We start from the raw sequence: 12,821 nt of genomic DNA on the forward strand, positions 1-12,821 counted from the left end.
AAACATAGCAAACCTCCCATACACTGCGATGATAATTCATTGCAGTGTATAGGAGAAGCTATCACATATTCAAGACCCCTAAGGGGACGTAAAAAAGGTGAAAAAAAAGTAGTAACAAAGTTTTAAAAAATATTTTAAAACATTCAAGTTACCTCTTTCTCCATAATGAAAATAAACCATAAAAAAAATAAATTTGCACCGCTGTGTCCCAAAACACCCATACTATTAAAATATAAATGTATTTATATAGAAAAAAAATTGCCTTCCTCTGGATCAACTTGCAGGATAACAGGCCGAACTGGATGGACAAATGTTTTTTTTCGGCCTTATAAACTATGTTACCATACGGTGTATTGTAATGCATTGCAGAGGGGATCAGCCCCCCAAAAGTTGAAGTGCCAGGGTTGGACAGAAATAAAGTTTAAAAAAAAGGGTTCTTAATAAAAAAAATAAAAAAAAGTTTCAAGTAAAAAAAAAAAAAAAAAAAAAAGCCCCTTTCCCCAGATTTTATAATAATAAATAGAAAGAAAAGAAAAAACACACACATTATGTATCTCCGCGTCCGTAACGACCAGCTCTATAAATATATCACATAATCCACCCCGTCCGATAAACACTGTAAAAAAAAAATATATAAACTGTGTCAAAAAAAGCAATTTTTTTGTTTCATAAATGCTATTGTATTAAAGTGAAATAAATAAAAAAGTAGACATATTAGGTATCGCCGTGTCTATAACAACCAGCTCTATAAAAATATCACATGACCTAACACCTCATGTGAACACCGTAAAAAAAATAAAAACAGTGCCAAAAAAGCCTTTTTTTTTTTTTTTTTTTTTTTACCTCTCATCACATAAAAGTACAAAACCAAGCGATCAAAAAGACGTATGCCCCCAAAATAGTACTTATCAACCAGTCACCTCATCCCGCAAAAAATGACACCCTACCTAAGACAATCGGCCAAAAAATAAAAAAAAGCTATGGCTCTCAGACACTAAAACATGATTTTTTCTTTTCAAAAATGCTATTATTGTGTAAAACTTAAATAAATAAGAAAAAGTATACATATTAGGTATTCCTGCATCCGTAACTACCTGGTCTATAAAAATATCGCATGACCTAACCTCTCAGGTGAGCACTGTCAAAATAAATAAAAACTGTGCCAAAACAACCAATTTTTTGGTCACCTTGCCCGATAAAGTGTAATTAATAATCAAAAAAATCATATGTACCCAAAAATGGTGCCAATAAAAACGTCAACTTTTCCTGCAAAAAATGAGCCCCTGCAGAAGACAATCTGCGGAAAAATAAAAGAAATATGGCGTTCAGAAAATGGAGACACAAAAACATAATTGTTTTTCAAAAGTGCTTTATTATGTAAAACTGAAACAAACAAAGAAAGTAGACCTATTTGATATCATTGCGTCCGTAACAACCTGCTCTATAAAAATAGCACATGATCTAACCTTTTAGATGAACGTTGTAAAAAGCAAAAAATAAAAACTGCGCCAAAACAGCCATTTTTTTGTTACCTTTCCTCACAAAAAACCTAATATAGAGCGACTAAAAATCATATGTACCCCAAAATAGTATATAAAACTGTCACCCTATCCCGTAGTTTCCAAAATGGGGTCACTTTTGGGAGTTTCCACTGTAGGGGTACATCAGGGGGGCTTCAAATGGGACATGGTGTCTAAAAACCAGTCCAGCAAAATCTGCCTTCCAAAAACCATACGGCGCTCCTTTTCTTCTGCGCCCTGCAGTGTGCCCATACAGCAGTTTACAACCACATATGGGGTGTTTCTGTAAACTGTAGAATCAGGGCCATAAATATTGAGTTTTGTTTGGCTGTTAACCCTCGATGTGTTAAAGAAAAAAATGCATTAAAATGGAAAATTTTCCAAAAAAGTGAAATTTTGATATTTCTTCTCCATTTTCCTTTAATTCTTGTGGAACACCTAATGGGTTAACAAAGTTTGTAAAATCAGTTTTGAGTAACTTGAGGGGTGTAGTTTCTACAATGGGGTCATTTATGGTGTGGGGGGGGGGGGGTTCTACTATGTAAGCCCCACAAAGTGACTTCAGAACTGAACTGGTCCTTTAAAAAGTGGGTTTTTTAAATTTTCTTAAGAATTGCTTCTAAAATTCTAAGCCTTCTAACATCCTAAAAAAATAAAATGACATTTACAAAATTATGCCAACATAAAGTAGACATATGGGGAATGTTAAGTAATAAATCTTTTATGAGGTATCACTTTGTTTTATAAGCAAAGAATTAGAAATTTTGAAAAATGCAAATTTTTCAGAATTTATGGTAAATTTGGGATTTCATTGGGGGTCACAGCACCATGGGTATATGCCCATCTACCATTAGGAGGCGACACTAGATATCAAAAGGTGAGCTCCGCCCAGGTGGGCTATACCCTCTCCACAGCCACTAGGTTAATCAGTCTTTAGTCTAGTGTCCGTAGGAGGCAGACTTGACCTGCTCTGTTTGCAGGTCTTGCTGCTTTTTCCTTTCTTCTGCAGGTCTCAGCCTGCTGCAGGATGGGGCTCCATCGTGGATTACCACTTACCTCTCCTGGTCGGTTGGGTCACAGGGTTTTCCAGCACCTGTACATCCAACTTTTTGCATGAAATTTCCTTCCCACCCTCGGGGACTGCTTCAGAACATCCCATGGTGCTGTGACATTAACGAGAAAATTGGATTTTTGTACTTAGCGTAAAATCTCTTTCTCGTTCAATTCATTGGGGGACACAGATCCCACCCTTTGTTTTCACTTCTTTTCCTGTCACCGGGCTGCTGTCCTCGTTTCCTTTCCCGGTCCAGGACATGTTGGTTCTTTGCTTTTGTTTCTCTCTCCTACTGCTGTTGGTACAAACTGATTATCCTAGTGTCTGTGGAGAGGGTATAGCCCACCTGAGCGGAGACAACCTTTTAATATCTAGTGTCGCCATCCTAGTGGTAGCTGGCCTTATGCCCATGGTGCTGTGTCCCCCAATGAATTGAACGAGAAAGGGATTTTACAGTAAGTACAAAAAAATCCAATTTTTTTTCATAAATATAAGGGGAAATATATTGACTCAAATTCATGAAGTACAATATGTCATGAGAAAACAATCTCAGAATGGCCTGGATAAATAAGTGTTCCAAAGTTATCACCATATAAGGGGACACGTCAGATTTGCAAAATATGGCCTGGGCAGGAGGGTAATAACTGGCCCAGGTTAAAGGGGTTGTCCACTTTTTCCTCTCCCACCAGAACTGCCAGCTGTTCGGTTTTATGAGAATTCAGGCTGCCATTAACTCCGGCCTGTACGGTGCTGTAGCTACACTGTCCTATAATAGTGGGATGGAGGAAAAGCCACCATTTGAACTCCCAATTTCTTCCTGGTTCTATCCCTGACCTGTAATGATGAAGTGGCCCCTATAGCGATATTACAATATGGAGGTCACATTTATGAAATTGCATTCCCTGGACTTTGTGTGGCTGTCATGGCCCACAAACAGGTAGGAACTAGTGTTAGGGACCACTCCATAGAGGCGACCTTGACGTGGTGAGTGGCTTATTACGCTTTGGCCAAAATGTACACCAATGCCTCATTCAACATCCAGCATAGAGGCAGGGCAGAGTGCTGGGTGCAGAGTGCGATTGCATTTGTGTCTTTCTTTGTACATTTATGAAATTGTCTACCAACATAACCTTTTACTGGTCTTGTCTCCTCTGTTTTATCTGTACTAACATTCTGCATTTCCTAAATTGTTTGCAATCGCCTTCTAATTATCCAGAACTGGCACAGCCGTCGTCATTTACAAATATGTTATGTCTGCCGGTTTTAGGCTCGAAGCAAAGTCATCTTCCAGAGACTATGAGTTCTCTCTCCAGATGGATTCAGACGACGAACGGGAAGCCTTAATTATTGATCCTACTCAGAATCTAGCTGTTAGAACAGTAAGTGTCTATCCAGTGACATACACAAAAGAGGGGGGCCCTTGCCAAGCTCACACTGGGGCCCGCCTTCCGGTGCTGGGTTTTGCTCCCCTCGAGTTTGTTGCTTTCTTCACGGTTCCATGACCTGTGGACCAGTTCTCAACTCCCTTGCTTTCTAATATTGCTTTCTAATATTGGTAAGCCACTTATTTTCTGCTGCACAATGTGCATTTGTGTATGTATGCTTCCCTGTAGACTGCAAGTTCCTAGTGGCCTTCTGAACTTGGCCCCACAGAATATTACCTAAGCTGGTGAATCACTGAAAATAAATGTTTACCCAGCAGACCTGTAAGCATTTCCTCATGTGTCCCTGGGAATTTCCAGTGATGTGAGGACAATATACAGTTTCTACATGAGTTCATTAGTGTTTCTCTGCGTACGTACGAATTTTCAAAGTGGCAACATAGAACAGCAGAATAACTACAGAACAGGACAATGGATGGGCAGTGAAAATACAGGTCTAAGCAATTTAATAGCCATGCCTGAAAGAACCCTATAGACCAGCTAATTAATTTCATTTTCACCTCTCTGCAATTCAGCAGCCATGTATATATTTTTTTCCCCACTGGCCTCTATAACCTTTGTTTTATTTGGAAGAAATTGCATTGCTTCTCTTCGCTATTTTGGGTACATTTAACATAGAACAATTATTTTGCCATTTTGTGATTTATTTGTGTGAAATAAAATGAATTTTGTGCTAAAAAAAAAAAAAAAAAAAAAAAAAAAAATATTGCAGTCCTTAATATCTCACCACCCATTTGCCAAGTGATGGGCCCCATCAGTTTAAGGGCCCCCATCCCCAGCACATTACTGACATTGGTAACCATCCACTTACTTTTTCTTGCAGATCAAGAGCTGTAACGTGGCTGTCCGGAGATGGCTGCACGGTCGAAGTCTTTACTGCTCGAAGCTGCTGACCTCCAGATCGAAATCTCGCTACTTGCTCTTCACCTACCTGTTAGGACTGCACGTCCTCATCTTAATGTGCCTGACCGGGGCGCTATAGCCGAGGAGATATCTCTGAGCAATGTACTTTTCCGTTAACTCTTTCTTTGGAGAGGACAAGTCAGGAGCATCACCAAGCAGAAGATAGATGTGAATGTTCCACCTTGGCTGGAACCATGGGTGACATGAAAGTGGTGTGTGGAGGAGCGAGTGAGAGGTGGAAGATGCTAGATATACTGTACATGGGGTTATTGTGCAGTAGATATAACGTGAGGTCAAACCAGGCCATGCATAAGACTATGTACCTCTGAGAATCCTACTACTGACAGAGCCCCAGAAGTAACCAGGCCGACTGAGACTTGAACGATAACTGACACTAAATGCAAAATATGGGACTAGACTAGTATAGTCCTGCACCCATTAGGAGTATCCTATGAGGAGATTTGGGGGCAGGTAACAGTCTCCATATCATCTGTAGCTGCTTGCGCTCCTCACTAGGCCATCGTTAACATCTGTGGACTCATATGTGAAAAAAAAGAAGAACCTGACACTAACATGGATGTGGGCAGAAATCCAGGAAACCTGATCATGGACTGCATTATACAGGCGAATGGTGAATGGGGCGGTATGAGGTCTGCTTTTTTTTGTTCCTGAAACGGCACCACTGGCTTTGTCTGATACTGTAGTCCTAGTCTATACCTAATACTGGACTATGGACCAGGATGGTGCTGCATCTGGAGGAAAAAGCCCCAACCCCCCATCCCACACACCTTTTTTTTTTATTTTTAGGAACTCCTTTAAAAAGGAACGTCCGAATAGACTGTGCAATGCTTAGTGCAGGGCCAGCGGGGGTGGAGCATGACTCAGGTAGGTTCTATGCTCCTCCCCATCAGGCCCTGCACTAAGCATAACATTACTTGTTTTGCTTGCAGTGTTCCTTTAAGATACTTTCCGCACATAAGGACACGGCTGAGTAGATCGCACTACTGACTAGTATATACAGGGTGAGGCGCACAGATGGGCATTGCAGTAATTACGCCATAATCTCCTATACTCCCCCTCATTACATTGCTGCTGATAAATCTGCACTGGCCTCTGTTGTGTACATATACGTAGACCTGCCACTGCTGTGTGTAACCTATACTGTATATTTTGGTTGTCATGTAATATAAGTATATAAGATATATTTGCTAAAAAGAAGAGAAAAGTAAGTTCTTACTGTATATAACGTGCTGCTCCCAGATGATCTATTGAGATTCAAGACTTGAATTGCTGTACATTGGGGTTCTTTTCTATAGAGAGGTTCTTTTATCAGTTTGGGCTGTTTAGGATTGTTCTCCGCTTCTTGGTGTGTGGAAGGGAAGCTCAAGTGCAATAAATGAATGCAATACAAAAGGTTTGCGTCTTATAAGTGGTGTTGGACTGGGGCACCTAGGGTCCACCAGTAGAGAAGACTCGAGGTCCACTCAGGTGAAAAAATTACCAGTTCATTTATAGGCCTCATGCACACTCTGCCAAACATGGGGGTGGGATGTGTCCGTAAATGTTCCCTTACAGGAGTTATGAGAAACAAAACTATACACAGGATAGGTGATAAATATATGGTCACTGGGGGTGCGAGGGCTGGGACCTTGTTTTGCTGGTAAGAGCAAGACTTCAGGGTCGGAAACTCTTTAAAGAGATAGTCTTAAAGGGGATTCTCTGAGATTTTTATACCGATGGCCATTCCTGTGGATAGGTCATCAGTATCTAGTCGGTGGGGGTCCGACACCTGGACCCTGCCGATCAGCTGTTTGAGAAGGTACTGGCGCTCCTGTGAGCACGGCTGGCTTCTCGCTGCTCACCAAGCACAGCACTGTACGTAGTAGAGCGGCTGTGCTTGGTATCGAGCTCAGCCCCATTCACTTCTATGGGGCTGAGCTGCTCGTAGGCCACATGACAGATGAACGCGACATCACTGGCCTAGGAAAAACAGAGAAGGCCGCAGCGCTCACAGGAGCATCGGTGCCTGCTCAAACAGCTGATGTTGGACCCCCACAATCAGATGCTGGGCAATATGGCCGAAAATCTATATTGCGATATAATTTGAAGCATGTGCGATATATTATTTTCTTCTGTATGTATACAAAATTGCCATTTGCCATCATTCATGTCCCCCAGCCAGCGCCATCAGCCCCATGCCATTGCCACCATCATTTCCCCCAGCCAGCGCCATCAGCCCCATGCCATTGCCACCATCATGTCCCACAGCCAGCACCATCAGCCCCATGCCATAGCCATCCACCTCGATTTGTTCAAGCCTACTCCTAACCTATCCAGAGGATAGGTCATTAGTATAAAAATCTCGGATGACCCTTTTAACTGCAACTACACTTCAAATGAAGGTTAATAATATGATTTTATAAAATATAACAAAAGTATGTACATTTAGCAGTATAATGTCCTTTTGCAAATTAAGTATATACAAAGGATAAAGAAAGCGACGCATCAGCTGGGAAGCCCTTTCAGCAAAAGCAGTCTCGATCGGGAAAACACCAGTTCCTATGCATGGCGTCCCCTCGTAGGCGAGTTTCAAACCACCCTCTGAAAGGGTGCAACTTCTATACGCACATGAGCTCTATAATTGTCAATGTGTATGTGTTGTTTATCTGCTATCACCCCCAGACCTTGGAGCGGCCAATTCTCAGATCCACAATGAATCAGAGTCCAAAACAACCTTGACAAAGTATTCAGATAAGGCTGCATTCACACGACCCTAGTGTTTTGCGGATACGCAAAACACGAATACCGGCCCATGTGCATTCTGCAATTTGCAGACCGCACACAGCCGCTGCTACCATGGAAAATTCCTATTCTTGTCAGCAATTGTGGACAAGAATAGGACATGCTCGGACCTACAAAATTGCAGAACGGATGCGGAGTCCACATGATTAATCGTCACACTTTAGACCCCCATTAATCACGGGAACAGGGGTCACCGGGGTGAATTCAGAGTTAATGCACAGCTCAGAGCCCTCTGTTCCTGTGATTGGTGGGGGTCCCAGTAATTATAATGTTAAGGATTTTCTTCTGCAGATTACGCACCAAAATTAAGGTCAAATATAATGCGCATGTAAGGACGTTAACATCCCTGTTCACATGCTGCAGAAAAACTCCAGCCTGGAGGAGGGGGATGCTAAGTATTTTAAAATCTGCAGCATGCTCTTCCATCGTCCGGACTGCCACAGGTTTCTTATTGGGTCAAGAACCGGAAACACTTATTAGTAAGTGAATCGTTTTAGATCATTGCACAACCCCTTTAACTGGGAATGTCCAGAACACTTGGATAGCGCATCCTTTTCATGTCTTAAAGCCACGGATCCACTAATCGCGGGTCCCAATATGGCCGTGCTGCTTCTCAGTTGTGTGTCCATGGTCCAGGACACTGCCTGCTTGTCCAGCACTGGTCAGTCGAAGCGCAGCAGTAAGTGTTTTGGAGTATCAATATACAGTGTTTACCAGGTAGCCTGAGAAACGTCACCGCCATCTTGGATGGCAGAAGAGGGGCCCAGGAATCGGCGGATCCACTGCTCTAAAGAAGAAAAGGTCGCCTTTTAAGTGTTCTGTCCAGTCCCCAGCTGATTAATAATATGCATTGTCCATAGGTGCACACAAGTGTAATACAGGGGCACGACCCCTCATGCTTCCCACAATTGGCCTGCAGGTCATGTAACGGCATCAAGACTGCAGAAGTGGATGTCGCCGTTCCCAAGTCCTAGCTATGAATCCTGGTGCTTCCTATAACCCCAGGGCTTGAATAAAGCAGAATTATGTAACAACGGGATGGTAGGGAAAAAAAAAGGTACACAACAAATACAGAATATTAAACTCGCTGATGACAGAAAGGTGGATGAGCGATGAATGCAACCTAGCAGAACCTGACCCTGAACTGCTAATTCTATCACGACAGTAAGAAAATCAAAACCGCAAACAGGAAGCTGAACTCGCAACAAACACAGCGATGCAGAGAACAATAAGAACCAAAAACCCAGGATGCACTTACGCAAAGTCAGTGGACTACAATTCATGACTTCTGAGCTTACCCCCAACAAGGAGTTATTTTAAGCTGGCATGTCCTTTCTGCTGCAGCTCTCCATCACAGCTCAGGGGGATGTGTCCTTTCTGCTGCAGCTCTCCATCACAGCTCAGGGGGATATGTCCTTTCTGCTGCAGCTCTCTCCCTGTAAAGGCTCATGCACATAAACCAATTTTTTTTTTCCCGTGTCCATCCTGAGTGTTTTTGGAACCATTCACTTCAATGGGTCCGCAAACAACAGAAATGACGCCTTGTGCAGTCCGTGTCAGCATGGCCTTTCCACAAAAAAAAAAAAGATAGAACATCTCCTATTTTTGTCCGCGTTACGGACAAGGATAAGACTGTTCTATTAGGGGCCAGCTGTTCCGCACAATGCACCCGGCCGGTATCCGTGTTTTGTGGATCTGCAATTTGTGGACCATAAAGCATCCAAAGCTCGTGTGCATGAGCCCTATCTTTCACAGCTTCTAACAGTAGATCCAGCTGCTGGCAATTCAAAGATTGAACTGAGCGTGTGTGACCACCTCAGTGATCATGTTGAGGTGGACAGAGAAAGAAGGAAAAGAGCAAACAGCAGGTGGCGCTATACAATTTTTTTTTTTATAACATGCAGCTACAAAAGTATTCAGATCCAGGGGCTGTTTTGAAAAATGTTAATATTTTTCATGGGACAAAGCCTTTAACCCAATTCACTGAACCTCCCCACATTTAATAGAGGGCCCTTGTTCATGGGACCACAGGGTCTGTACAGATGCAGCAGGGTGAACAGTCACAGTCATAACTCGATGTGATAACTCACCAAGTGAACTCTGCTACATCTGGACAAGCTGGATGGTAACACATGCAAATCCATCTATTTGATGCCCGAGGGACAGGCGCCCCTTGTGCCATCAGGACGACATCTCGCTGCCCCTTCTCTGCTCTATTGTACAGCCGTGCTGCGGTCTAATTCCGGCATCTCTTTAGCTATAAAGTGATGATCCCGTCAAGAATTACGGAGCACACACTGGGGACGTCTTAAGGACATGCACATTGTCCTGTCTCGACTCCATTTATTATCCTCCCCCCCCCCCCCCCCCCCGGCTGGCGGGACATTTTGGAGTGCATATATGCCGCCATATTGTCATGACGTGTAATGAGCGGAGCCTGGAGGGTTATGACAGATGCAGAATAGAAGCCGCCACATGAAATAAGTCAGACGAGGATTTTAACAACAGCTGAGGTGTTTTAACCCATTGAGGGCCACCTGGCCGCTCTCTACCGAAACAGGATTACAAAGCAGGGTACTTTCACACTAGCGTTATTCTCTTCCGGCACTGACTTCCATCCTAGGGGCTCAACACCGGAAAATAACTGATCAGTTTTATCCCCATGCATTCTGAATGGAGAGCGATCCATTCAGGACGTCTTCAGTTCAGTCTTTTTGCCTTTTCAGGACGGAGATGATACCGCAGCATGCTGAGGTTTTATCTCCGTCCACAATTCCGGAACACTTGTTGGAATTTTTTCCCATTGACATGCATTAATGCCGAGTGTTCCAGCAAAAACGGATCAGTTTTTGCGGTCTGCGCATGCTCAGACCGCAAAAAATTTGAAAAAATAAATAAACGCCGGATCCGTTTTCCCAGATGACACCGGAGAGACTGATCTGGTATTTCAATGCATTTATCAGGATCCTGATCCGTCTGACAAATGCCATCGGTTTGCATACGATTTGACGGATCCGGCAGGCAGTTCCTTAAAGGGGTGTTCAAGGATAGGGGATAACTATCATATCGGTGGGGGTCCTACATGAAGCGTGGTCCCATACCCTATGGAGCCCCCCTGACATGTGAGCTGTACTCGGCAATCTCCAGAACTCCCATAGAAATGAATGGAGCAGTGTCGCACATTTCCGACCAGCCACTCCGTCCATTTCAGGGGGTTCTCCACGTAGAACCCCCACTGAGATGATAGTTATCCCTTATCCTATGGATAGGGGATAACTTGTTATAACCGGGATACCCCTTTAAAGGCCACGTCCACCTTCACACACATTTTTTCAATGCATATGAAAAATGGAGAAACTTTGCAAGAAGTGCCTATTAAAACATTCCTACTCCACTTTCTCCAGCTCCTATGCAAACCTATGCGTCTCCATGGTAACGGGCAACCAACAAACCCTGTATATTCTGATCCTGCAGCCTTTGTCCTTTCCTCTGTCCTCTCCGTATTCTACTAACTCTACGTAAAAAAGAAAGAAGGTACGAGACCGACCGCACGCACGCCGGGCTGCCATACACTGAATTTCATTGCTGTCTGTTACCATGGAGACCTATAGCTTGCATTGGAGCTGCATGAACATGTTTTATTAAGATTTATGCTCCTCCTCTGCATCATCTTATTTAAGGGGGTGCTATGTCAGTAACAAAAAGGGTCTGTTCATTTTACTTTTTTCCAGAAATAGCGCCACCCCTGTCCATGGCCCATGCCTGGTACAGCAACTCCATTTACATGAATACAGCCAATGGACAGCAGCTTGTCAGTAGGAGGACCATGATGCTTTTTTGTATGTACCAAGAAGTGACCCGACATCTGCCATACTTATAGTGACGGAATTTTATTAATTATTTTTTTAGCTGTCCCCAACAGCAACTCGAACCACCAGGCTTCACGTCAAACAGTGCAGATTATAATTCCAGGTTGCCCTTTAATGCGTTTCAATGACATCTGTCCGTCCGTCGCGACAAGCCTCGTACGGACACGATATCCACCGTGTGCCGCGTTGAACTGCTGCCCTTTGTGCACATGCGAACTAAGGAGATGATGGCAAGGAACATGTCAGGAGCAAGCAGCAATGTGAGCGATTTTTCTGCGACTGTCGCGTTGCAGTTGCAGCATGTCGCATGACGACACCATAGACTATCATTATAAAAATTGCCGTGCGACAAATGTTGCAGTGTAGTTGTGCCCCATCTGTCGCGCGACACATGTCGTCTTGTAGACCTAGCCTAAGTGTGCATAGAGAGCTAGCCGTCAGTCACTGGTAACATCTCCTCCCTGTACCAATAGCTGTCCACAGGAGGTGGAAAAAGCTAAAAGATATAAATGTATAAATTACAGGTTTTACTCAATCTTTTCCCACAAAAACTATATATCAATCTGCTCAGCTCCTGCTGCTCCATAACATGGTGCTGTCATATTGCATTGCAGTTTGTGGTTCAAGGTCCTAGGCTACTTTCACGCTTGCAGCAGAGTAATTCGGCAAGCAGTTCCGTCGGCAAAACGCATGCCAACTGATTGCATTTGTAAGACTGATCAGGATCCTGACCAGTCTGAAAAAAGCCTGATCAGTCAGAAAAATGCATTGAAATGCCGGATCAGTCTTTCCAGTGTCATCCGGAAAAACGGATCCAGCATTTATTTTTTTTAGTCTGCGCAGGAAGGACGGATCCGGCACTAATACATCCCTATGGAAAAAAAATGCTGAATCCGGCATTCAGGCAAGTCTTCAGTTTTTGGGGCCGGAGATAAAACCGTAGCATGCTGCGGTTTTATCTTTTGCCTGATCAGTCAAAAAGACTGATCTGAAGACATCCTGAACGGATTACTCTTCATTCAGAAGGCATGGGGATAAAACTGATCAGTTTTTTTCCGGTATAGAGCCCCTAGGACGGAACTCAATGCCGGAAAAGAAAAACGCTAGTGTGAAAGTGCCAAGTGGTAAATAGGTTGAAAGGGGGACATGCAGGGAGGGGTCTGGACAGCTAGCAAATGCCATTTGAGTACCCCTGCTCTAGCATATGGTCAGCGTAAGGGGCCACAGTCAT

General features: G+C 43.5%; 1 protein-coding gene across 8 annotated transcripts in view; it reads left to right on the forward strand.

The window, feature by feature from the left end:
- The window catches only part of LOC120980649 (golgin subfamily B member 1-like), a 79,414-nt gene extending 73,737 nt beyond the window's left edge, over positions 1–5,677 (forward strand). For all 8 annotated transcript variants that reach the window (XM_040409879.1, XM_040409882.1, XM_040409881.1 and 5 more), the window contains 2 exons: positions 3,842–3,953; positions 4,840–5,677. In XM_040409879.1, coding sequence (XP_040265813.1) covers positions 3,842–3,953; positions 4,840–4,998 — 271 coding nt within the window. In that variant the 3' untranslated portion in view covers positions 4,999–5,677. The remainder of the gene's footprint in view (positions 1–3,841; positions 3,954–4,839) is intronic.
- The last annotated feature ends 7,144 nt before the right edge of the window (positions 5,678–12,821 follow it).

The sequence above is a fragment of the Bufo bufo genome, chromosome 10 (assembly GCF_905171765.1).
Source record: "Bufo bufo chromosome 10, aBufBuf1.1, whole genome shotgun sequence".
Lineage (NCBI taxonomy): Eukaryota > Metazoa > Chordata > Amphibia > Anura > Bufonidae > Bufo > Bufo bufo.